The following is a 27,285-nucleotide window of genomic DNA, read 5'->3' as shown; positions in this document are numbered from 1 at the left end:
TCAAAATGGACGAGTATTGGATATGGATTTGAAGAAGTGGAATCTAGCTGAGGGCTGAAAGCCTTCAGCAATTAATACATTTTCTGACGACAAGATCTGAGGAATTTTGAACACAAATTCTCAACAATACTTTATTTGTTCCTGGACAGACACGAACACAGGCTGCTTTTCAAGTGTTTCAAGTTCCTTAAAGAAAGGGCCACCTTTCGTTGTTACTCAGCCAGCAAGCTTCGTCTATTGTATTGCTCTTGGAGCTATCACCCGCACAACTCGTGTACTTCTCACTGGCAAGCTAAGCCTTGCCTGAATCATTTTCACTACCGGCTTCTAGCAGGTAGCACAAGAGCACTGTGTGTGAACTTGGCTGTCTTCCGGCCAGAAATGGGAAGCCACAAACACAGTTCAGTACAGAGTTACTGCAGACAGGAAGTTGTACTGAAATGTAGCTGCTTCTGTCCCTTGCTGAAATGCTTTCCCCCAAGCCTATTTTATTAAAATGTTGCCCAAAAACTATCTTAGAGAAATGAGGCCCTGGGGCTATGTGAATGGAATGGAATGTATCTTCCAGTCTGTCACACTGAAATGTTGTTCTTTGCCTTTCTTACTTAAATCCCTGAGCTGATTGAATCTTTGGGGTGAGGCTATTTCAGGTGTGAGGTGTGAGAGAATGAGCATTGTTTGATTGTTTCCTCTAGTGGTTGTGTAGGAACAGGACATGTGACTGTGTTGGATGCAGAAGTTGCCAGGATGCCTAATGAATCTGTTACCATGGCATCGCCCTCTGGAGCTCTCACACTCAACAGCATTGGAGATCTGAGGCTGCCGGTGTGCAGCGACTCAACTCTGTTACTATGGGCTGTCTTTAGCACTGAACACTGTTACTATGGGCTGTCTTTAGCACTGAACACTGTTACTATGGGCTGTCTTTAGCACTGAACACTGTTACTATGGGCTGTCTTTAGCACTGAACACAGTTAGTGTGGGCTGTCTTTAGCACTGAACACTGTTACTACGGGCTGTCTTTAGCACTGAACACTGTTACTATGGGCTGTCTTTAGCACTGAACACTGTTAGTGTGGGCTGTCTTTAGCACTGAACACTGTTACTGTGGGCTGTCTTCAGCACTGAACACTGTTATTGTGGTGTGTCTTTAGCACTGAAGACTTAGGTGGGCTGTCTTTAGCACTGAACACTGTTACTATGGGCTGTCTTTAGCACTGAACACTGTTACTATGGGCTGTCTTTAGCAATGAACACTGCTACTACGGGCTGTCTTTAACACTGAACACTGTTACTATGGGCTGTCTTTAGCACCGAACACTGTTAGTGTGGGCTGTCTTTAGCACTGAACACTGTTACTATGGGCTGTCTTTAGCACTGAACACTGTTACTGTGGGCTGTCTTTAGCACTGAACACTTACTATGGGCTGTCTTTAGCACTGAACACTGTTACTATGGGCTGTCTTTAGCACTGAATACTGTTACTGTGGGCTGTCTTTAGCAATGAAGTCTTAGAGTGGGCTGTCTTCAGCACTGAACACTGTTACTATGGGCTGTCTTTATCAATGAAGACTTAGTGTGGGCTGTCTTCAGCACTGAACACTGTTAGTGTGGGCTGTCTTTAGAACTGAACACTGTTACTATGGGCTGTCTTTAGCACTGAACACTGTTACTGCGGTGTATCTTTAGCACTGAAGACTTAGTGTGGGCTGTCTTTACCACTGAATACTGTTTCTGCAGGCTGTCTTTAGCACTGAACACAGTTAGTGTGGGCTGTCATTAGCACTGAACACTTTTACTGCATGGTGTATTTATCACTGAACACTGATACTGCGGTGTGTCTAGCACTGAACACTGTTACTGCTGGCTGTCTTTAGCACTGAACACTGTTACTGTGGGCTGTCTTTAGCACTGAACACTGTTACTGCTGGCTGTCTTTAGCACTGAACACTGTTACTGTGGGCTGTCTTTAGCACTGAACACTGTTACTGTGGACTGTCTTTAGTACTGAGCACTGTTACTACGGTGCGTCTTCAGCACTGACTATTGTTACTGCAGAGAGCATACAGCTTGTTGGTGTGTTGCGTTATTTTACAGTGGTGCGTGTTTTAGGGCTCATATTGGTCAGGACAGAAAGGCTGCGCCTCCTAGTCTTTCACCGCGTCTGTTTGAACCAGTCAGTCCTGTTTGACCAACCTTCCATGCAAGCAGCAAGTGTGACCCACAACATAGCGGCACTTAGAGGAACTTTCCACCATTACTACTGTGTGTGTGTGCCTGCCTACGTGCATGTGCCTTCATGTGTGTGTAAGTGTGATAATAACTCAGGCATGTAAAACATATGCATATCTGGGACAGAGCCATTTCATCTTTATCTCCATGTGTGTAAAAAATAAACAGCTAAAGCATATTATGCTGTTATACTGTGCCTCTCACAGTGGTGTGTACTGTGTATAGACACACTCTCTGTCTTTCTCTGTACTTTGCTCTCTTTCTGCCTCACTTTCTCTTCCCCTACTGCACTCTCTATCTTTGTCTCTATCTCTGTTCCACTGTCTGTCCCTCTCCCTCTCTTCTTCTATTTCCCTCACTCCCACCTTTACTCCCACCTTTCCCCTCCTCTCACTCCCACCTTTCTCAATTCAATTCAAGAGTGCTTTAGCTTTTTATATTTACATATAATATTTGAATATATTGATAAAGCTCCACATAGACAAATGCACATCTCTAATCTTTCTAGCATTAAACATTATATATGCACACACACACACACACACACACACACACACACATAACATTGTATATATTATATATATAATATGTGTAATATTATTTATGTGTGCATATATTATACGTATTATTTTAAATGCTACAACAACACAACTTCTCTCTCATACTCTTGGCCTGTCCTTTTTCTCCCTCTCCGCCACTGTTAGGCGTGGGATTGGGCACCAGCGGTGTGTTTGGTAGGTAAACAAATGTCCTGGCCCTCTGTGTTGTGGGCAGGTCACCTTCACAACGAGGCAGGCCCTGAAATGCAGGCCCTCGGGGGGGGGGGGGGGACTAACACTAACACCGCTGCTGCCCAATCCTCCATATGACCCGCGTGTGAAGACTGCCACGGGCAGGCAAACGGAGCGAATCCGCGGTTACCGAACCCCGGCAAAACCAGTGAGCCGGCGCTCGTGGGCGGGGCCGGGCCGCGCTGGGTTTTGGTTCCGGGTGCTGCGGTTTCGATGACACACGAGCCACATTGGCAGTGCGCTCGCAGTACTCTCCATAACGTTTGGGACTTCTTCCTCATTTGACTTGATTTGATTTCATCTGCAGATCTGTAATCGAGCAATTTGCGGATTCTCAACGTTTGTTGAAGGGTATATTTATACATTTTGGTTTCACCATGTAGAAATGACTGCAATTTTTATACTATTTTCGTAATGTTTTGGACAAATGGTTTTGCAAGTGTTTCTGATTAAGCATGTGTGTTCAATCACTTCCTCATTGCAGGTATAAGAGAGCTTTCAGTATCTTGTCCAGATTATATGCATTTGATTGTCTTCTGGGGCCTTTGTAAACATGAAGACCAGAGTTGTAAAAATTCAAGTCAAGGTAGCCATTATATGGCTGTGAGATGAGAGAAGTCAGGTACATAGGCCAAACCTTGGATTTAATAAAGTCAACTGTTTGGTACATGATTAAGAGCAATGGTGAGCTCAGTAATCATTGGTTGTCATTCTCACCATAATGAAGAAAAACCCACAAACACCTATCTGACAGATCAGAAACACCCTTCAGCATGCAGGCATGAATGTGTCAGTGATTGTCTGCAGAAGACTTCACAAACCGAACTACAGAGATTGCGCTGCAAGGTGCAAACCACTAATTAGCTGCAGAAACCGGAGGGCCACCGGAAGTACCTAAAGTTCTGGAGTGTGGATCTTGGTTTTACCTGTCGAATCAAGTCTGTGCACAAGACCTGTTTTCCAGAATTCTGTATTATGTAGATATGGTGCAAGAGGGGTCTACAGACAAACCCCACTGCAGGATGTGGTGTGATATCACATGGTCAGGAAAGCATCATTTAGTTCAGCAGTGACATAGCTTGTGGCTAGTGCCTGCCACTCCTATTGTTAAACCCATGATTTCCTGAAACAAGAAGCACATTTCAAACAGCTTATTGTAGGGCTAACTCAAATTAATATTATAGTAGTAATTTTTAAAAAATTAAAAACTCCAGAGAAATAAACTGAAAATGGTGACGACATTACATTACATTACATTATTGGCATTTGGCAGACGCTCTTATCCAGAGCGACGTACAACAAAGTGCATATCCATAACCAGGGATAAGTTCGCTGAAAGACCCTAGAGGGAAGTACAATTTGAACTGCTACCTGTACAACAAAGATAAGGACGAGGGCCAATTTTTATTTTTTATTTTTTTTTAAACAAGAAACAAACAGAGCAAAAGTGACCAAAGTTAACTATCAAAACACTGCTTACCTAGCCAACTAAAAAATACCGATACACAAAGCAAGTCACAGAGACAACAATTAAGGACAACAATTGGGAAGGTTGAAGACCAGACGAGCTGCTGCATTCTGATAAGTTGGAGGGGTCTGATGGCGGATGCTGGGAGGCCAGCCAAGAGGGAATTGCAGTAGTCCAGGCGGGACAGAACCATCGCTTGGACCAGGAGCTGGGTCGAGTAGGGGGTGAGAAAGGGGCGGATTCTCCGTATGTTGTATAGGAAGAACCTGCAAGACCGGGTCACCGCCGCAATGTTCTCGGAAAGGGACAGTCTGCTGTCCATCACCACGCCGAGGTTCCTTGCACTGGGTGACGGCGTGAGTGTGGTATCCCCGAGGGAAATGGAGAGATCCAGATGGGGAGAGGTATTAGTAGGGATGAATATCATTTCAGTCTTGCCTGGGTTGAGCTTTAGATGGTGGTTGTCCATCCAGCTCTGGATGTCCCTCAGGCAAGCAGAGATACGGGCTGAAACCTGCGTATCAGACGGCGGGAACGAGACGAAGAGTTGGGTATCGTCCGCGTAGCAGTGATAGGAGCCCATGTGCAGTGATCACAGGGCCAAGGGAGCGAGTGTAAAGAGAAAAAAGAAGCGGGCCTAGGACTGAGCCCTGGGGAACTCCTGTGGCGAGGGGCCGAGGTGTCGATACCAAACCAGCCCAGGCAACCTGGAAGGAGCGACCAGAGAGGTAGGACTCAATCCAGTCCAGGGCTGTGCCACAGATGCCCGTTGCTGACAGGGCAGACAGGAGGATGGAGTGATCCACAGTGTCGAAGGCAGCAGAGAGATCTAGAAGAATGAGGACAGAGGAGAGGGAGGCTGCTCGTGCGGCATGGAGTGACTCACTGACGGAGAGGAGCGCAGTCTCTGTCGAGTGGCCCGATCTGAAGCCAGACTGATGGGGGTCTAGCAGATTGTTGTTAGAAAAGAAAGAAGAAAGTTGAGTAGAAGCGGCTCGTTCGATAGTTTTAGAAAGGAAAGGAAGAAGAGATACCGGGTGGTAGTTCTGGATGATGGAGGGATCCAGAGTAGGCTTTTTTAGCAGCGGAGTGATGTGGGCCCTCTTGGAGGATGCCGGAAGACAGGGAGGAGTTGACAAGCCATATTCACTGCACCCATTTGCAGTTCCTGTCTACCAGCTCATTGCTACTCAGCATTAGAGAGCGTAGATGCTCCAGCTGCCCCTGACATTTGAATGCACAGCTCTGTGCTGCATTTTCATTGGCTGCTACTGAGTTGGGGTGGAGTTAGGAGCAGCTGACCTCTGATCTGAAATGGATCAGGGGTCAGGTATACAGTACCTGAGGAGACACACAGAAAATGCAAAGGGGCCATTTGAATGGCTTTAGTTGCCAGGGCATTCTCCTCCCACTAACAGTGTGTTTGTGTGTGTGTGTGTGTGTGTGTGTGTGCGGGTGAGCATATTATAAGTCTGTGTGGTCTTGTGTGTGACTGTGTATCTGTGAGTGAGAATGTGTATATAGACAAATGAGTATGAGTTTGAGTGAACATGAGTTTGCGTGTGTGTGAGTGTGTGTGCTGTGTGTGTGTGAGTGCATTCTCAGATGCTCGTAGGGTGGGATGCTGACCTTTGGAGGGGAATTTCCGCAGGCAGCCAGCATGCTGTGGAATTTTGCTTCCGTCAGATTCTGAATCTTATTGAGGATTTTCAGCACAAGAGAAAGAGCTCAGAATCACCCAACTGGGACAACACACTGCTACACACAACACACTGATGCAATGCACTATGACAACACACTGCTACAGTACGCTGGGACAACACACTGCTACCAGCACACTGTTGCCACACACCGATCTCAGTTGAATAGCCCCACAGAGCTTCCGCTCCCCTGGGGAAAGATGCGGAAAGACTGACGGATTGGCAATGGGGGTGATTAGTGTTTATCGGCTGCCGCCATGACAACCGTGTTGTGCTGTGAGTCGACAGACTGCTCCAACCCTCATGTCCATGCCCCAGGGCACCTGCGTGACTGCCCCCCCCCCTTCCCCAGGTGCCTCCCATTCCACTCATGGGCGCACGGTTTGGGTGGGGACAGTTTTTGGGGTTTTGCGGTGCGCTGGGTGGTGGTGGGGGGGGGGGGGTTGAGCCCTGGGCGGGCTGGTTTACTGGTGTGCAAAGGCTGATGGGTCGGTGATATGAGCTGTCAGGCCCGATTGATTCAAAGCCAACACAAACACAGCCGGCCAGCCAATTGTGCCTCTCTAATGAGCCCCAGGACTGTGTAATTATATCAGGGTGTTGCTGGCCCCCCCTCGGGAGGGAGTCGCAGGCGGCGGGAATGACGTCACCTGGAGACCTGTCCTGTCCCCTCCTGAGGGTCGGGTAGGGGGTGGAGGAAGCTGTTATTCGCTATTGTAGCTGTCACGCTCACCCCTGGAGCCATGGTGAGCCAGGGGTGGGCCGAGGAGAGGGGGAGGCTTTCGTGGCGGTTCTCGTCAGAGTCAGCGAAGACCTTGGGTCCACGAGACGAGCGATTCTTTTTCTGCTTTTCTGTGTGGAAGCGGGGAAGGCGGTTCCTCAGTCCTCCAACTCCAACCGATTTAGTAATCGCGCAACAAAGCGAGATTTCGCTCACACGAGACGCCACTCACCTGTACGTCTTCTGCTGTGTCATAGTCCAATCGAAACGGGCGGGTCTTGTCGCCAAGCCGACAGCTCGAGAAACCCAACTCTGGCGGAAAACAAACCCTCAATGTAAACACGTCACTTTTTTAAAACCGGAACGGAACCCTTGTCATACCAGGTTGTTGGCTTTGTTCTGATCAATACCCTTTGCCATTCAGTGTAATGTAAACAGGCGGTTATCGGAGTGCGTTAAATGTTTGCTTGAGGTTGCTGCAGTGACAGGCTCCATTCTGCCCATGTTACAAACAGGACCTGTTTCGTAGCAGGGGGTTGGGAGGGGGGGGTTAAACTTCCAATATCACCGTGCCGTCCCTGGATGTTTCACGTCTTAAAGGATGGAGTGAGTGTGTGTTTCAAACAGGAGGAGGAGGAATAGCCCGATGGGTGTTTTCCTGGTAGGGAATGCTGAGAATGTTTCCCGGCACTGATAGACGGAGAGAAGGAGAGAAAGAGAGAAAGGTTTCTTTCATTGGCCGTGCCAGGCATCGGCTGTCTCGGTAACCCCACCCACACCCAGCTTCCCACTGACGGTATGCATATGGCCTGGCATCTCCCCGGCCCTCCATGGTTGCGCCGGCCCTACCCTGGTCACGGCAAGCCTCCCGTGCCTCTTTCTGCTAACAGTGCGGTTAATCATTCAACCGCTACGCATTCTTCATCGACACTCGGTCACTCAAAATCAATAAGGGATTAGGTAAGAGAGGGATTGAGAAAGAAGATGGAGAGGAATGGGGAAAAACCAGAGGGAGAAAGAGGGATGAAAGAAACTGGCATAGAGAAAGAGAGATGTTCTGATATTTTCCGAATGGTCGCTAGTTATATCCGGATTAACAAAAATTTTTGAATTGACCAGTTCACCCAGAAAAGTGTGGAAATGGTTGTTCAGAATCCCTTGGGCTGCATTGAAAATGGTGTCCTCCAGTGAACTGAGCTTGCTGGGGTACCTGGCAGTAACTTTGTGGAGATGTCGATGTAGTACAGCAGGGAACATCATCAAATCACAGTGGTCCTGTAAACACACTCAGATAAAGGTTAAAGGTTATATTTGATTGACTCTGTAGGATATGCCGTTGGCTTTTGACCCATTGTAGCTACTTAGGAGGAGTGGGGTTGCCCGGGGTGCAGCTCTGAGGCCGGTGCCTCGGTCAAGGCCAACGGCAGGAGTATACCTAACCTGACATGCATGTCCTTGTTGGAAACTGGAAACTGCGTGAGGTACTTTTGGGTAAAGCCATTCATGGACAGCACTATAGTGTAAACAGTTTGGTGGAAAGAGACGGGCGAAGAGCCATTAGACTAGCAGGACCCTGCGTTACATTACATGAAGCTTTCTCCGCCCGTCACATGAGGATATTTGGACTGATGCATTAAGTCAGTGAGGAGAACACCAACTCACTCTTCATTAAACCTAGCTGCAAGGTATTATTTCTGTGTTCTTTAGTGATATCATACTTGACAGCTATTGCTGTTGTTCTGTAAATTAAAGTTTCATAAGTAATTTCACGGTCTGGTGTACTAGGCCCCAAATTCAGCAAAATGGCTCCACATATAACTAATTATGTACAGTACAAGCAAATAACAAAGAAGGCTTACCCATGCAGGGAGGTAGCACTATGGAGGTGATTTTATAGGTTTCTTGCTATCTCCATAGGGAGAAACTTCAGATTAAATTATCTTACAATAAAATGAAGTGAAACCAGATAACTGTGGCCTACATAACTGCATGTCAGCAAATGCCCACTCAAATTAATTTTTATTCATCTATTTAGCTTTCTGAACTGTTTAATAATTGTTTAATAATTGTGTTGACCATTGTTGTTGTTGTATTACTGGTTATTAAAAGAGCAGGTAATCACAGGGGAAGCATAAGTGTATTTTGGGTCATGAGGCTTTTCCCCTGATGCTCAATATTAGACCAGAGCAGGGAGATACTTAAAATTAGACTAGTCAGAGCACAGTGAGAGTTGTGTATGGAAAGAAAAACAACTCAGTCCTTGTAGTCTGCTTGGCCAGTGGATCACCACACCTTCAGTACATAACCCTGAAGTGATTTCCGGCTCCTATCTGCCTTCGGGTGTTCACTACCGTCTCGACCAGAAGCAAGGTTAGTGCAGGATCTAGCTCTGCAGGAGCGGTGTTGCAGAACTGGGCCCTCTCAGTTTCCTCAAAATTGTCTAAAGAAGTAAAAAAAAACAAAAAAAACTTTCCATATACAGTCCCTTCAAAAAGTATTGGATCTTCATTTGTTTTTGCTATACACTGAAGACATTTTAGTTTGAGGTCAAAAGATGTACATGAGATGAGACTTCATGAGAGACAAAAACACTTGTTTTAGACTGGCCAAGTCAATCACCTGACCGTAACCAAATTGAGCATGCATTTCACCTCCTGAAGCAGAGATTGAGTGGAAACACATCTAAGTGTAAATACCAGGAAATAAAAGTTGAAATTCTGAACTCTTGTCTTGTGTTCATCTTTTTATCTCAAGATAAATGTATGTGTATGTGTCTCTTTTTGTATATAAGTTTAGTTTGCTTTTGTGATTTAATTAGATTTTATTCTTTATGTCAGAAAGCAGCAATCCTCTCTCACAGTTACATCTAAACATCTAAACACAAAATACAACGTGTATTTGGCAACATGTTGAAGTAAATTCCAATTGAAGGCCTGCAACTGTCAAAACATGTTACTTCTGCTCTGTTGCTTTGTGGTTTTTTTGTCACTGTCTATATTTGCAGGCAACTACTGTGTATGCATGCCGGGTGGGTGCTATAAATCAACTCTGCTATTGCAATAATACAGAGTGATTACATAATTTGTTGCGATAATGCTGAAATATACTTGTATTTTGATCATATGTAGTATATTTCTTATCATGGAAAGTGTATCCATTTGGTGTAAAATTCACTTTTTTGGAATTGAGCTTGATATTGTTAAGGCATTTATTGCATGTGCAGGTTTCTTACAGGTTGACTGGGACCCTTTCAGGGGAGCAAAAGTAATGGGACAAATGAACATAATCTGAAAAAAGTTCTCATATTTAGGACTTGGCTGAAGATCCTTTGGATTGGATGTCTGCCTCAAGTATGTGGGACATCCCCAGATGCTGGGTGTCTTCCCTGGTGCCGGCAGTACGGCAGCCACCTGCTCCTGTTTGTTTTGGGGAATTGTACCTTCAGTGTGGTCTTCAGCAAGTGAAACACGGTTCAATAACATTCCGGGATGTGTACGAATACTTTTGCATGTAAATGTATTTTTGTGCTACGAATGATAATAAAACTAAGCAACTGACATTCACTGTGTCCTCTTCCCCTCGTGTACAGGCTATCTAGATAACTTTATTTGCTTGGGGTCATAAATGCGCATATGGTGATAATGGCGTCTTTGCATCTCGCAAGCAGGTATATCAGACGTGACCAAACTGCCAGTTGTTTGGGCATTGATGCGGAAATCTCTCTCTATGGACCAGGTTGGCCGTAATGAAATCAAACCTCTTTTAAAAGTGTCCTGCAGGTGAGGGACTGTCTTTAGCCACAGAATTACGTGAACTGAGTTGACAGTTGTACCTTGACTGGGCCCCTTTAGTGTAATGTCACATGCGACAAAGCGCTCTGGCGTGTTTCTGAATACCTTCAGAAAGCGTGTTTGCGTGAGTGGGAGTGGAGCTCGTGGCTGTGAATTTGTGTCCGTGAGTGAACGGCAGGACATTGTTCTGTCATGTGTGATCACTCGTATCTCTGCAGACCTTTGGACCTGTCTTTGTGTGGGAGAGGTATCTCTCAAACCTTCTCTCTCTCTCTCTCTCTCTCTCTCTCTCTATCTCTATCTCTATCTGTGTGTGTGTGTGTGTGTGTGCAGTGTAGTGGGAGTATAGTTATTGTGCACTCAATGTATGTCATGTAGCATGTCTAGTATAGTGTGTGTATTGAATTGTGAGTGTGGGTGTGTGTATATCTGTGTTTGGTGTAGTATTGTCTGTACATTGGGGTGCAAAGATTTGGGCACCCCTGGTTTAAATGTCAGTTATAATTAATCTGTATGTGATCGAAAGAGAACCTGAACTCTAAATGGTGCAGAGTTAAACATGAGGTCTTTCTGCAGATTTCAAAGCTGTTTATAAATGATAGAAAACGGGAAATGGCCCTGTGTTCAAAGGTCAGTCCAGACATTGAAGTTGAAGGGAGGTTGGGTATTCCAGCAAGACAATGATCCAAAGCATACCTCAAAATCAACCATGAAGTACCTCCAGGAAAGACAGATGAAGGTTTTTGAATGGCTACCACCGTCCCCAGATTTGAATATCTCTCTGTGGAGAGATCTCAAACATGCTATACATGCAAGGAGGCCAAATAATATTTCTGAGCTCAAGGTGTTCTTCCAGGAAGAATGGGGAAAAATTCCAAAAGCGAGAATTGAAAGACTCTTTGCTGGCTACAGGAAGCGTTTACAAGCTGTTATAGTTGCCTGAGGAGTTACAAAGTACTGACAGAAAGGGTTCCCAAAGTTTTTCACAGGGCCTTTTTCCTTTTTTTATTATTTATTATTTATTATTAAACTATAAAAAAATAAATAATAATCTTGCTAACCTAAACATTAATGGTAAAAGGCTTTATGACCAGAGGTGCCAACATTTTTGCACACCACTGTATGTAGTTAGCATGCAGGCACTGTGTCATCACTGTAAGTAGTGTAGTTTAGTGTGTGTGTTATAGTGTGTTTGTATGTGTGTGTATTATTTCTGTCTGCAGTGTGCCTGTACTATCATGTAATGAGTATGTAGTGATTAGCATGCATATTGTAGTGTATGTTGTGCTGTATAGTGTGGGTATCGTATTGTATTGTACGTCTAGTTTAGAGTTGAAATGCATCTCTTCTGGGGATGCCAGGCCTTGCTCCGGGGTTTTTTTCTCTCTCTGTGAGGCTTCCACTGGTTGGAGGTTTGTTTGTGTATGGTAGCTGTTTGCTTAGCAATTTGTTGTGCAGTAGCATTTTTAAATAGGGGTTTGTGTCCTGAAGGATTGTGATCATGTATGCATGTAAGAGTGGAGGGCTTCGAGCTTGGTTTGTGTGGCGCTTTTTTAGAGGTGCTGGGGTTGCACACAGAGCCCTACTTAGCATACAGAGACTCATAAAAGCTGGTATTGAAGTCTGTCTCTCCACTGCTGCCCTAGAGGCGTGAATCAGTTCGATCCACATGGGAAAGTGATCGTTTCATCTCCCAATCCTTTCGTATCGTGTATACCAACTTGCTGGAAGGCTGTTTTCCCAACTTTCAGGCAGAAGCCCATGCATGACGGGAATGATAAGCCACAGAGAGGATAGCAACCTTGTTACTTCACCTCAAGACTACCGAGGAGCTCTCCACCAACCACTGAGTATGTCTGAAACATAGAATACAGCAAAGCTAACAGTGATTGCTGGGTCATGACATGCTCCCGTTATCAACGATGCCCCGGCAGTAGTGTAGGCAGAAATGATACAGTGACCACCATTGTTTTGTTTCTTCTTATTGACATGCTCTGTGATTGGAGGATCTCTTGTGCGGTTTCTATAGGAACGGTCACAGGGACAATGTTCCGGTCCCAGCCCTCTTTCTGTATCCCTGGGGCATCATGGGAAAGGAACACAGCAGTTAGGGACCGCGCCTGTTTACCTGCTAAAGCTGATGATTAGTTGAGGGCTTGTCTCTCGTTCTTGGGTTCACCTCAGCTGGAGACACAAGGTGGGGTTCAAGCTGAACGGGGCACCATTTTGGCCATCTTGTATGAGGATTGTGGACTGAGTCAATGTTTACTCTGTTTTCTTTACTCAATATTTAGTTAATATGTGTTTCATGCCAAGAAGATATGCCATATTAAACTGAAGTGAGAGAGAAAGAAGCATGAAATAAATGAAAGTAATGATATAGGTATAGTTTTTATTTCGCTGTCATTGTTGTTATTATTGTTGGCAGCAATATCATTGTTATACTCGTGTTTTTGACAATTTACTCATTTCCTGTTAGTCGTGTATCTTTTCATTAACCATATTCCTTGGCAGCGAAGCAGAAACTATCTCTTCCACTGATTAAGTTTTATTGGTGTTTAAGGTGAAAACAAGGGGAAAAACAAAGCTCAATCCATAGTTGCCGGAATGGTTATAGAACTGTGGCATCTTGCAAGGCGTTCAGATAGATACCTTTGTCGGCCAGAAGGAATCTGTGACATTTCCAGCACAATGTATGTGTTTGTTTTTACTACGCTGGGGAAGCTCATTTGAAATTGAATTTGAAAGAGAGGGCGATGACGACCATCCATTGGACCTGTCCTCAGGAGGATGGTAATGTTGGTAAATGTTTACAGCAACTTACCTGCTGTGATTATGCAAATGGTGGTCACTGAATGAGTGCCTCCTGGCTCTTCCCTCCTTTGTGGTATTCGACCCCCCATGTTTATACACACACATGTTTACACTGCCATGTGTACTGCACTGATACTTAACACTACCTGTCTTAAGTAACACTGCATTTGGCCTCAAGAGCGGCGATCATGTGTCTCCCACACCCTTTCCGGAGAGTTGACCCCCCCCCCCCATCCGTTTTTTACACGTCCTCCACTAGCGTAATTCAAAAGTCAAACCATCCCTTAGAGTTCTCTTCCTCACGTCAGCTTCCCCCTGCTGAAAATTCTAGATAAGGCCAGCTGGGATTCTAAACTGGTTTAAGATTGTTAAGTTATGTTTTCGACACTTCTAGTTGGTCATAGCTGGTCTGTGGCTGGTCAAAGCTGGTCTCTAGCTGGTCAAAGCTGGTTAAGCTAGTAGACTAAGCTGGTGGTCAGCTGGTGGACTCGCTGTTTACATAGGCTGGTGAACAGTTGGTTGACCAGCTAAAAGTGTTGAAAACACAGCTTAAACCAGCTTGACCAGTTTAGCCTGGTTGAAGCTGGAATTTTCAGCAGGATCAGCAATAACCTGTAGTATAAATCTCTCTCTCTCTCTCTGCCTAATCCGTGTGTTTACCGGGAGAACATGAAGCATGATGGGATTTGTATGATTGGCCATGCATGGCTGTGCAGTCCTAAGCTGTGGCGGGTGCTCCTGTCGCACCAAATCACTTTGGTAACAAGGGCGCTCCAGTCTTACCGTCAGACAGAGGACAATACTGTACTCTATAGATGACTGATCCATTCAAATAGTGCCTGTGTGGGAAGTCGGAAGTTTGTTTTCACGTAAACGTTTACACAACACTTAGTGCAAAACATTGATCTTATCTCCGTCAAACGCATTCAGGTTTAGTGCCCTCCCCTGTTGCCAAAGCAGTTGCATAAAGTACAGTATAAATTGTTACAAAAATACGCAATTAGAAATACACGCATATATATATATGTATATACACTCAGTGAGCACTTTATTAGGTATTTATTAGACTTATATTTCAGATGTCTTGGTCTTCTGCTGCTGTGGCCTGTCTGCTCAAGTGATTTGACATGTTATGTGCTCAGGATGCTCTTCTGCATACCGCTGACCTTCCTGTCAGCTTTGACCTGTCTGGCCCTTCTTCTTTGGGTTTTTTTTTTGCTGTGTTGGAGAAAGTTCATCTCTGTTTCCTACCTGTCTCATAGCAACCAAACTGCCTTAGCTTCTTTGGCTGCCAGGACCTTATGTGAGCCTTTCTCAATGGCCAGGCTGTGGTCGCTGAGCCAGTACTTAGTTAGGATCTGTCTTTGCTTTGTGTGTCTGATAGCAAGGAGATCAGGCAGCCATTTTGAAAGTTTGAATGTTTTATTTCCTCAGGCTTACCTTGTTCCTCTGCTTCACCACCTATTGTCTAAGTATTCACAACACGTCTTTGGTTTGTTTTATTGTTGGTTTAATCTGATCTGTGTTTGTGTATTAGCTGAGCTGCTCTGAGCTTGTACATTTTGGTTGGTGAACTGGTCATTAAAGACCTGTAAACTGAGGGAGCTGCTTTAATGTTTTGGGTTTTAAAGCATTAAATGTTCTTGGCTGAGATCTGTATGATGACTATACCATATAAGTCTTAACAAGTGTTTTAGTCTTGTAATGAGACTTATTACATTAAATGTTTATCTCAAGTGGAAAATATTAACTTGTTTTACACTACTCTTTGCTTGACGATATGTTTTGTCTCATTTAGTAAAAAAGTAGCTATTTTTATTCTTCACAAGTGGTGAGTTGAAGTTGAACTCCTAACACTAGCTTGCCAAATTGCATTTGTGAAGAAAAAGTGTTGTGCAATTTGGCAAGCTAGTGTAAATCTTAGTTGTACTGTATCTCAAAGTCAAGGACAAATGTTGATTGAATAAAGGCCTTCATGTCTTGGTGACATGGCTTTTGATTCATCTTGAATTTTACCAGCCATTTTCATTTCTAGGAACCAGTCTTGTTTTCTTTCTTCTAGAATATACATCTAGAGTTTATCTTGGAGGCGTGTTCCACTGAGCTGCTCTGACTGAACAAACCAAACTTTGCACTCTTCTTCTGTCTTGAGTTGACAACATCTCTCTCTTTCTTTCTCTCTCTGCTGGAGCAATTATGATAGTGGCGAAACAAGCTTGAACCCAAGCAGAATGAATACACCTGCAATTAAAAATACACAAATAAAGAAATAATTAAGTAAAGAAAGATGTGATATGTCTCTCTCTGTCTCCTCTCACACACACACACACACACACACACACACACACACACACACACACACACACACTTCAGGAAGAACCCGCTGAGTAATCAATGCTGTGTGCTCTTCCAGTGAAATGTGCTGACACCCATTATATCGTATAGATGCCTTCATGGGACATCTGCCCATCTATGACACATGGAGAGCTGTAGGACGGGTGCTGTGTGTGTGTCTCCAAGCTGATTGCGGTGGAGGAAGTGCAATGATTTATGGTGCTTTTGGTGTTATTATAGCCCCTTTAGCCCGACAACACTCTGACCCTTCATGGTTACGTTAACCATTAACCAATGGTTGTAAGGTCATAGGTCACGTGATTTCTCCGAGGCCCAATGTCAGCTAGAATGCAAGTGCTTTTTTCGGGGGGAAGCGAACCAATGAGGAGTCAGTGAGCAGAGCGAATGTGCTTGACTCCGCTGTGACTCACAGTACCCCCTTGACTGCACTGCCACTTCTGGCTTTGACTCTGCTGATGTCAGCGCTGCCTCCGACGTCATCACTTTTACTGGATCTGACTTGACGCTGCAGCTGTGATAGGCAGTTATTTAGATTGTTTTTGTCTCGCCATTCCTGCCGCACGGGTAAAGGGTACCAGCGTGTGGTTTGCTGACCTGAGGCATTCAGTTTGAGGAAAATCATATTACTCAATTAGCACATTAGCGTTTTATGTTGTTTAGAGCCTGGCTGTAAGTGGAATTTGCCCACTCATTATCCCTCAGGCCATGATAGTAAACTGCAGTGTACTTGGTAACCAGTGCTCCGTGACCCTCTCATGGAAATGTTGTAACTAATAAAACTTTTTGCACAGTGTATTAGAATGGCAAAGGAAGGTGTAGACACTGCAGAGATGGAAATCTTACGTCGTCAGGGTGAAAATGGGAGCTACAAGCACATTTTGGTTTAAGAAGACCCTGAATTTCCATTTAAAGATGTGCCACTTTCACTAAAAAGCCTGCATGGTCACTGTCATTGAAATTTGTCAGATTTCAGAAGGTGTGTAAGGGTAAGATTGGCCCTAGATGTGTGAATCTCACAGAATTGTCATGGCATTCAGAATCGTGTGTTGACTTTTTTGACAAAGCACTTTCCTCCCATTCTCTAGTTCAAACAACCAGTTACTCTTTTAGCGGTTTGATAGAATTCACACTTGATGGTGCCGTTTAATGTTTTCTGAACAAGAGGCTGTTACATACTTGAAAAGGACTATGAAATGAGGTCAAGAACATCACTAGCCTGCAGAGATTGCCAATGAAGAAAAAGTTTTTCAGAACAAGCCAACCTCCTGCCACACCTAGGGAAACTTTATGTCATGCATGTATGATGTTGACGTACCATGACAGTACCATGTAATGAAACATTTATTTTTTTCAGTAGTAAGAAACAGCAACAAACAACAAATAACATCTTTTTTTGCATGGCTGATCCATTGATGCTTTGGCCTTGTTCACAAAATCTGAAAAGGAACATTTCCATTAATGTTATCTGTGGTTGAGCTGGCAAATTACACCTCAGTGCCTCAATAAGTTTGCCCACACTTATTTTAATCTATAATAATCAATTCAAATGTGTTTTTTCACCTAGAAAATTTGGCATTCAGGGGCATGATTTGAATAGCTCTCAGCTACACGTGTGGGTTGTTGCTGTTTTTATGGGGTATGTGTTCTACTTATAATAGTGAAAGCAATTGATGTGGTGTGCTACACTGTACAGCAACCTTTTAAGGAATTAGTAATACAAAACCTTGTAATGCTACTTCAGATAAGCAATTATATCTTGACAATAACTCAAATAGAGATGGTGTTGACATGGTACCCTAACTTTGGTGAAAATGTAATCCATTTTAAAATATACTGTTTTTCGCAAATCAGATTTCAGGATTATAATCACTCATAACTCTGGTATCTTTCATTTTGGGGTCAACATACTATATGTAAAGACAGAGCTGGTGAAGACCAAGTGATAAAAGAACCATTTCTCTACAGCCTACAGTAATGGAGATAGTGTGACTCATGACTTTGACTTGCCCTAATTAGCGCAAACTTTGTTAGCCAATATCTCCCAGATTAACAATCCGTGACAAGTATAATTTCGGTTCCAGGGGTTTCTAATAAGGCCAAATTGGCACGCCAAATGTCATTAAAATCTGTGATGATGCAGTTCAAGAGAATTATCCGTGGAATGACCATGAGAGGAAGTATAGTGAGTCAGTCTAACGAGATGAAGTTCCACACCTGGGCATGAACCGAAATAAAATGTTTGGGTATTTTTTCCCAGATGTGCTGGGGGAGTTGGTGCGAGAGTGCACACCTCTCCCACATTGTCCTACATTATAATGGGACTGTCTATATAATGGTATCCACGTATCTGTCTCTGCACAAGTCTTTAAACAAGTTTATTTAAACAAGGCCTTGCTGCCAGTTACGGTGTGGTGTTTGTTTATGAGTGTTTTTAAATCCTCGTAAATTTCTCAACTTGCCATGCAATCAAGATATTGAAGAAAGCAAATACAAATGGACAGTGATAATGAAATTCCTCACATTTTTGGCTGAGCAAGAGGTAGAACTAATTAAACTGCCTTTAAATCTCAGGTAACATTAGGCTATATTCGTACACATAATTAAGTAATTTAAATGATGGGTCTGATTTAATAAAACCATTTTAAATATCATTAAGATAAATGGTTTGTCTTGAAGGGGCTACATCCCCCCCCAATAGCACCCCGTGCTCTCAAATTCAAGTGCATTAATGGGAAAACGTCCACATCCACATAACTGTTGCATTCTCATCAGCCTTCAGAATCAGCTGTTTTACAGTGAAGCTGACCCTTGTTTCGGATGGACAGGCCTGTGTTGGCCAAAGGAATGTAAAATGCTGAGAATGAACAAATCTGAGAAATCAGACAGGCTGGGAACAGCAGTTTAAGTCAGTTTCGATTCAACTTCCTATATTTACGGTTCACTGACTGTGGTGGCTCATTAAACATACAATAGTTGGGCTCTTCTGCCCTTCAATTTCGACTATGCTATTTGTCAGCGTTTCTGTCTGAAGCCTGAGAGAGATACTGCCTTAAAAAAAAAAGTGTTTAAGCGGATTTATTTCTGGTCTTATTCCTCAGTATTTCAGCTGTTTATCAATATATAGATATATACTGCTCTCTATGGGTACAGCAGGGCCCAAGGGCTGTACTTGCTGTGATATAACAGTACACTTTATTAATATGTTGATCATATTAATCCAGCATTTTAGAGAAATGTGTGTGTCTTAAACATGGCGTTATTATTGACAGTCATGTCCGACCTCATCAATGGATTTCAGTAAGAGCTGAATATGACACGGCACCCTGGAAGAGTGGTGTAGTATAGGCGGCCATTTTGTCCAAATTAGAAGCATAACGTGCGCAGATTGGTCAAAATGATGGCGGTAAATGCTGAGCGATGGCCTCCGCGTCCCAATGTCTGCCCTTGAGGCCCCAACCTACGCTATCCTCACCAACTCGCATAGTTTAAAACGTGTGATTTAACTTGGGTTATCATGTATTGACTCTTACAGGCGGGAAAACAATAGCCTCCTTATGCAGGCGATCAGCTGTCCTGAAAATGTAGTGTGGTCCACCATTATGGAATTGGAAGAGCATGTGCTGAGCTATCCATAGAGACTACTCTGATTGTAATGGACACCGAACGGGGCCGTAAGAGGATGAATGGCCTGTTCTTGCAGGCCATTTGCTGATGACTATCAACTATTCTTGTTGTTTTCCAACTTTTGCCCTGCTGCTAAACAATTCAATTAAATAAATACTTATCCATCATTGACTATTCCTTGTTCAGCCCCCTTTTGGCATAATTTTCTTATTAGACTTGCAGTACCTCCCTTACCCACAGGGGGTGGTGTGATCGTCCCTGGACCAGGGCACACACTCTAGATATCGAATCCACCCGGCTTTCACACCTGGACTAGACCACTTCATCCACCACCCCTGCTTCCAGTGCATGGATATGGTATGCGCCACGCCCGCTTTGCCTCCTGCTGAGATGAGCCTTCGGTAGTGTTAACTGTTGTGGAACTCAATCCCCTATTTCCCACAAGTCATTAGTCTTGCCAACCACCGGGGTCTTCAGGAACCTAACCCCTGCGGTTCGCGAGGAACTTCTGTAGATGATTAGTGCAATTATATTTATTAGACAGCCTACGAGAGGAGCTGTGGACAGTGTGCGCAAAGTGGCTCCGCTCTGCAGAATATCACAAATCAGATATGACATATCTACTTATTGAGTGCTCGCCTAGTCAGATGTTTGGTGTTTGGTGTTTCAGTGTCAGAAAATGTGTGGTTTTGTTTCATATGTTTAGTCTGTGTTTTGCCTAGACTCAAATAGCACAGGACATTTTGCTGTCAACTTACACTCCTTTCTTGTTTTGGGATCTTCTCACCAGACTTTTTTGATTTAAGATTTTTTGCCAAAATGTATTTGGCCACCTGAGTCCTTTAAGCATACTGTGCATAAATGTGCGATAAGAAGTAAAAATGGGAAGAATGGTACTAAGGAAATTAATAGCGTGATTAGAGACGGCTTACTGTATGTCTTCGCAGTTTTTCCTCCTTTGTTAGTGATAACCTCACTTTATTGCTTAACTTTATAACAGCCTTTCTCATTGGTGGTTAGGCAATTGAGAGCTGGCTCTGATTCAAAGCTGTAACAGCACTTGCTGTTGCCTCTGATCTTTGCCGTTGGGGGCTGTTCTTCTTCACTGCACATGTGAAGGTTACCTGTGCTCAGAGCTCTTGTGCTATTCGGGTTCAAGGTGACGTTATTTAGGTTCTTCCCTTTAGCGCGGGGCGTGTTGCTCACACAGGGCTGTATGGACTGCCGCCCTGTCTCCATGGTTTCCTCACAGGGAACAACAGGTCTGTTTGTTCTGCGTGACCTTTGACCCCTGTGCACTACGCACTTGAGGACGGCCCATCCCAACGCACGTCGCCAGGACACACGCCCACGCATGGACGCACACACACCCGCACACGCATACACATATACACGTACACATAAATATACATACACACACACACCCACACACACACAGTCGCTAGGCCTACACTGTACTCACCAGAAGCTGCAGAAATAGCACTTCTCTAGTCCAGTGTTTTTGTGTTTGTGAGTGTGTGTGTGTGTGTGTGTACATTGGCACTACTGTAGTTAAAGCAAGCTAGGAGAGAGCACTGTCACTGATACACAGATTCTGGTTGTACCCCCCCCCCCTCCCGGCACCCCTCCCACCAGCCCCTGCACACTGTCCCCTCTGTACCAGCCGCGACCAGGAGCTCCTCTGTTCCTCTCCTCCTGCTCTCACTCTTTCTTTCTCTCCCTCCTCCTCTCCTCAGCTCGCTCCGCACTGAGGTTGGGAGGCAGACAAAGTCTCTTAGAGTCCTTAGCCCCCCCCCATCCCCCCACAACGTCCCACGCCCCCCTGCTCAACGGGCCGGTCACAAAGAGTGCCCATTATCTGGTGCAAGAATTCTCCACAGACTCCAGTATTGTACCACCCCCCCCCCCCCCACCCGTGCCCCAAATGCCCCTCTCGCTGACCTCTTCCCTTAAAGAACCCAGTCTGTACCAGGCCCCACCCCCTCTCCCTCACCACCATGAACCCACATCTGTAATGCTGTGGCGTGTTTCTGCAGAGGGGCTGTGTCCGGCTGTGAGTGACAGCGCCGCACTGGCCATTCACTTCATACGTGTAACCTGTGTAGCCGCCTGTGAAATCCCCACTCTCCGATTGGCCCCGCCGAGATCAGTGATGTGATCAGCGGTCGGCGCAGGATCAGTGTTTTGGTGGTCAGCTTGGATGCCGAGTGACGGCAGAGCACTGCAAAGGTCCATGTTTTGTGCTTTCACAAACTGCTATGAGTAAACCATTCCCAAACTGTGCTGCTTGCAGACCTTTCAAAGTGTGCTGGTAATATGCCTCTCTCTCAAACTGTGCTGTTAGTCAACCTCGCTCAAAATGTGCTTCTAGTAAACCTTTTAGAAATGGAAAATCACTTGTACAATGTGTAACACAAAAGAGGAACATCCCCAAAGCAAAATATTACACATCAATATTTCTTGAGACATTGGGCTTCATGCAAGAATATTGTCATATTCTGGACTCGTACGAGTGCGCCACGCCACACTCAACAAACGCTCCTAGCTTCTGAAAACTCCACCTGTTTGTAAATGCGCGTTCATGAGAATTGCGAACTGGCATAATTTACCCTGCTACATATGCAAATACAGAATCGCCCAAAAAATACCGCAGCACTGGACTGTGGCCTTCACCCACTGCAAGCCTCCATGGAAAATGAATTGAATGCGTTGCGTACTGGATTTACTGTGGGAGCACAGTAGTGGGCATGATTTATGTGACAGTTTGGGACCATTTGTGGATATTGTCCGTACCTAAATGTAAATACGAGAAAATTGGTGAAGTTTGCTCAGATAAGCCATTTAAGAACAAATCTGCTTGTACGTGTGGTTCTTGCATGAGGCCCATTGTGCTCAAGGGTCATTCCATTTCAACTCGACACATGGATTTTAATGAAATTTGGCATGCTGGTTTGGCCTTTGTTATTGTGGGAGAAATGGGCCGACACTAATTAGTGTGACTCCATGACTTGCCCTACTTCCATTACTGTAAGTCATGGGGAAATTGTTCTTATATCACTTTATAGGTATTCAGCAGCTGTATCTTTCACATACTATGTTGACCCCAAAATGACAGATGAAAAAGGTAACAGAGTTATGAGCGGTTATAATTTAGAAATTTGATATCTAATATATAATGTCCAGAAGTATTAATGTCCACCTTGTCCAAAAGATTTGCTTATCTATGTAGCATCACGCAAATTCATAATGATAACTAATTCCTCACAATGTGGCTGTACTATGTGGCACTGTTTTCATTATTATAAGTAAAACAAATACCCCCCAAAACAGCAATAACCCACAAATGTGTAGCTCTGAGCTCGTCATGCTCCTCGATGCCAGGTGAAAGAAACAATCTGACATCTTTTAATTTATTTTTATTGATCAAAATAAGTGATAATTAAACTCCAACACCAACCTAAAGCTTTATTGCCGAGATTATCAACTCATGGGTTGTTGAGGGCCGAGACCTGCTGGGCTTCCATCCCCCCCCCCCCCCCCCCCTTTACCTGGGGGTCAGGTGTGAAGATAGTCTGGCCAATCAGTCGCACTAATTACCCAGGAGAAAAGAAAACCAGGGCTGTCTTTAGTGCTTTCCCAAAACTTAATTATCAGTAAACCTTCCCAAATTATGTTTGCATCTGAAAACCTGTGCCACTAAATGTGCTCGTATAATGTTCCATGTTGTCACTTGGTTGTCATGGTGAGATGTAGACTATAGCTTGCATGCTTGCTGGTGTGTCATAAACTCATCTGCATGGCATCCCTTGCCTATTATGCTTACTACGTGACTTGTCCTGTGTCCTGTGCTTGAAGGAGGAGTGAATCTAGTTACCAGTGCTGTAGGGATGAGAGACTGTGGGCACCCCTGCTGCTACCTAAGAGTTACTGTCTATGCTCAGGGGGTGAGTTAATGTCTGTACCCAGGGGGGAGAGTTACTGTCGGTACCCAGGGGGGAGAGTTACTGTCTGTACCCGGGAGTTTTAGGACAGATACTTCCTCCACATCACAGTGCTCAATGAGAGTGGACTTTACACTAGATGTGCTGTAATGCTGATGCTTACTGGTTTTTAATTAACTAAACCTCAGCTGTCAGCATACTCAATACCCTCCACAACTGTAACCAATTAATTTCAATGTTATAGCACTGATACAGTATACTCAGCTTGATATATGAATCTCTATACCTGTTGAAGAGAGGGAGCGAGAGAGAGATCAAGAGAGGGGGAGAGACAGGTACTGAATACCTCTCTTATCTATTTCCAGAGTCCAGGGGTTGAGAGTTCCAACTGAAATGAGCTGCCTGCGTGTGCTCATTTATTGTACTAATAAAAGAGGCTATTAAAGGTATGGAGTAGTGACATGCGCAACGGTGAATGCGGTACGGAGGTGTCGGTGTGTTTCCATAGACCTGGCGTGCGTCGAGATTGGAACATTGACCCTTGCCTCATTACAGTTCCACCTGTGAGTTTCCACTCCGCTTTCGCCACGTTCAGGGTCAAACTTCTCTCGTATTATCAGGTGTGGCCTCGTATGGTTACCCAACGGTTGGACAGGTGTCAGTGTTCAGGCGTCTGTATGCTGGTGTGTGTAGTATTTCTTCTTCTTCTGTGGTGCCTTTGCTGGATGTTCATGGCCTGTCGTCACATTGGACAGTAAAGATGTCCTCAGAGTCCCATGTAGTGGGCTGTATGTAGGTGTGTGTTCAGGATGTGTTAAGTTCCACCTGCAGCGCTGGCTCTACTTCTCTAGTCCAGTTCACATGTTTGAAGAATGTTGACATTAGCGTGGTTGTCTAGGTAATTCTGACTGCGTCCTGGTTGTTGGTAGTTGTTTCGATAGTTGTGGATTCATTTCCTTGCGGTCTAAACGTCAACATTCTACCAAGAGGCACTACCCTGACAAGATGGGTCGTTTTTGTCTGAAGACTACAGGTCACAAACAGTGGCATACCTTCATGCATGACAACTTTACTTGACTTTACTTGACTGTACGTGACTCTCTGCCTGTGCCTCTCCCCACCTGTCACCCCTCTTTGTGTGTCTCCTCCTACACACAGGTCATGTACAGTAGTTACACAGTGAGGCTCCTGGGGAGGGACATTCCATGAGTAACTCTGTGCAGTGAATAATTCTTTCTTAAGCACCACACCCTGATTATCTCCCAGTAATGCCCCTGATTACCTTACAATACTCACATATTGGCAGCCCCTTGATGATTCAGAAGCCGCCTATTATTACAGACACAGTAATGCACGTACGCATGCTTATTGGATTACTGAAACTGGACCTGGGTCAAATGCATAATTGTTTTGGATTCTAAGACTTTTCTGTGCTTGATTGATCTTGTCTGGGGCAATTGAGTTAACCAAGAGGACCATAAGGCATGGGTTTTTGAGTGTTTTTCATAGGTTACAATCCACCAGACAAGCTCAGTAAAGCAGAAAAAGGTTTTTGAATCTGAAACAATTGTATGCTTCACTGGGCCTAATTTTATTGAAACATTTTAAATACTATTGTGAATTTGAATTTCCGTCCAGTTTATCAGTGCCCTTGCCTCAGATAGAGTGATAGGCTTCACAAGGCATTCTGGGAAATGGAGGCAAACTGTAATGGGGTTAGAAGTACATTTGCAATGTCAGCTTTGAACTATCAGTAGATGGTGTGAAGGTTTAAGGACAGCCAAGTGAACCTTGAACTACGAGTCGGATATTGGGATTATTGCAGTATCCATATTTGCGGGGGTGCAGGGGGGGGGGTTTCACATTTAATTCGTTTAAAAATCCTCATAGGAGATGTTGGTTTTCAATTCAATAAATCAAATGTCAATTAATTTCCTGAAATTGCTTCACTGAAAATTGAGCTTGCGGTGGAAGGAACAATAGAGTTGGCTATTCCCATTTACGTGTGCTTACAGTTGTTATTTGTCCTTTATTTTGTCATGAAAAGTCCCATTGAGGGGAATTATCCCATTTGCAAGGGAGACCTGGCCAAGAGATATCTCTACCCTGCTGAAAAAAACAGCTCACGCTATGTTTTGAAACAGCGGGTAGCTTGTTGAATAGTTCAGACCGGCTCCATAATCAACATGGTTTGACTAGCTCAAGCTATGTTTTGAGACAGCTGGTAGCTGGTACTTTCAATCTGGTGATGGCTGGATTTTACACCATGGTAAGTCAATGGAACTTCATTTGCATGTGTGCTTCCTTCATGCACTATGCACTAAGGCAAAGAACAACTTCTTCAACCTTATGTTTGAAGAGGAGCTCCCAGGTAAGGTGTGGAGAAGATACTCACAGGCCACTGTGTACAGACAGACAGCAAACAGAGCGTCAGAGAGTACACATGCATGCTGGGAGATCTCACCCCCAATCTTGGTTGCTCTGTTGCAGACACTGAGGGAGAGGAGGAAGGTTCCGGAGCACGTGAGGGAGGAAGAGGTTTCAGGCGCCAATCTCTGCAGCAAAGTGGACCCTGAGACGGTAAGAGAGGCAAACGGGGTAGGGTGTTCTCACACTTGACTGTGGGGTCAATATGGACCACAACCATGTTCTCGGACCTGACCTCAGGGAGAATACAGACCACACTGTGCTTTCACACCTGAACTCGGGCACAATACAGACCATAACCATGGTTTCACACTTGACTGTGGGGAAAGTACAGACCAGCACCACGGTTTCACACTTGACTGTGGGGAAAGTACAGACCAGCGCCATGGTTTCACACTTGACTGTGGGAAAAGTACAGACCAGCACCATGGTTTCAGAGCTGGCCTGGGATGCGCACGGCGTACGGACTGTGAGCCTGTCACCGTCCCGCAGTGTGAGTCCTGATGCCATCACACGGTGTACCAGACGCCCTGCCCCTCCACGTCCGCGTGGTCATTGACCCCACTGCAGCGCCCGAGGCTCTTACACTGGTGCATTGTGGGATATGTATTTGGTTGGTCTGAGAGGTGACCACTCTGCTGGGCATTGACCCTGCTGCCTGGCATGAGCCCGCCCTTTTTTCAGCTGCCAGTCATCCCAACCACACACACACATCCACCCTTCCTCATTCAGACACACACACACATACACACACTCACACACACTGACGCTCACACATTCATACACGCACACACACACCCATGCTCCTCTGTACTGCTGACTCCCTGTAACCCGTTCACATGTGAGCTTCTTTCAGTGCCCTTATCTGCTGATAGTCCGATAAACGCTGATATGTGGGGAGCTGATAAGTTTACCATTAATCCTGGAGAGGATACACTATTCACTTCCTGCTTCTCGAGGGTATGACAGTGCGCCGATATCCTGGCTCAGTGGAACAGCGCCATTGCTCCCTCTGCTGGTGACAGTGGGTGTGGCGGCCTGTGCAAAAGGGCTGGGTCAGGATCAGCTGTGGGCCACACAGGCAGTGTTAAGGAGCTCCCTTTTCATCCCTCAAGCTTTCATTCTGTGGGGAGAAATACCACAAGGGCTGTTCTAACCTGCAGTCGGTGACCGTCTGCCCTCAAATGAACCCTCAGTGAAGGTGAAACCGATACTGACATTGAGTGAAAGGCCCAAAACAACTTCAGCAAACAGAACACTGCAGGGACAGCTGATGTTGCTAGGATTCACTCAATGGGCTAAGCTCCACAAAATTTCTAGTGCTATACCAAAGTAAAATATCCCTTTAAATAAACCCTCAGTGAACAGGAAGTCGACGGTCATCTTGAGTGAAAGGACCGTAAAAACATCAGCGAAGGGAA

The 27,285-nt window shown here is 44.8% G+C and overlaps 1 protein-coding gene across 1 annotated transcript in view; it reads left to right on the top strand.

Annotated features, from left to right (window-relative positions):
• The window catches only part of fa2h (fatty acid 2-hydroxylase), a 35,065-nt gene that overhangs the window by 1,828 nt on the left and 5,952 nt on the right, over positions 1-27,285 (top strand). Inside the window, exon 2 of the mRNA XM_061222218.1 lies at positions 25,928-26,017. Within this exon, the coding sequence (XP_061078202.1) occupies positions 25,928-26,017 (90 nt within the window). The remainder of the gene's footprint in view (positions 1-25,927; positions 26,018-27,285) is intronic.

The sequence above is a fragment of the Conger conger genome, chromosome 15 (assembly GCF_963514075.1).
Source record: "Conger conger chromosome 15, fConCon1.1, whole genome shotgun sequence".
NCBI lineage: Eukaryota > Metazoa > Chordata > Actinopteri > Anguilliformes > Congridae > Conger > Conger conger.
This window is presented reverse-complemented; position numbering and strand designations above follow the sequence as displayed.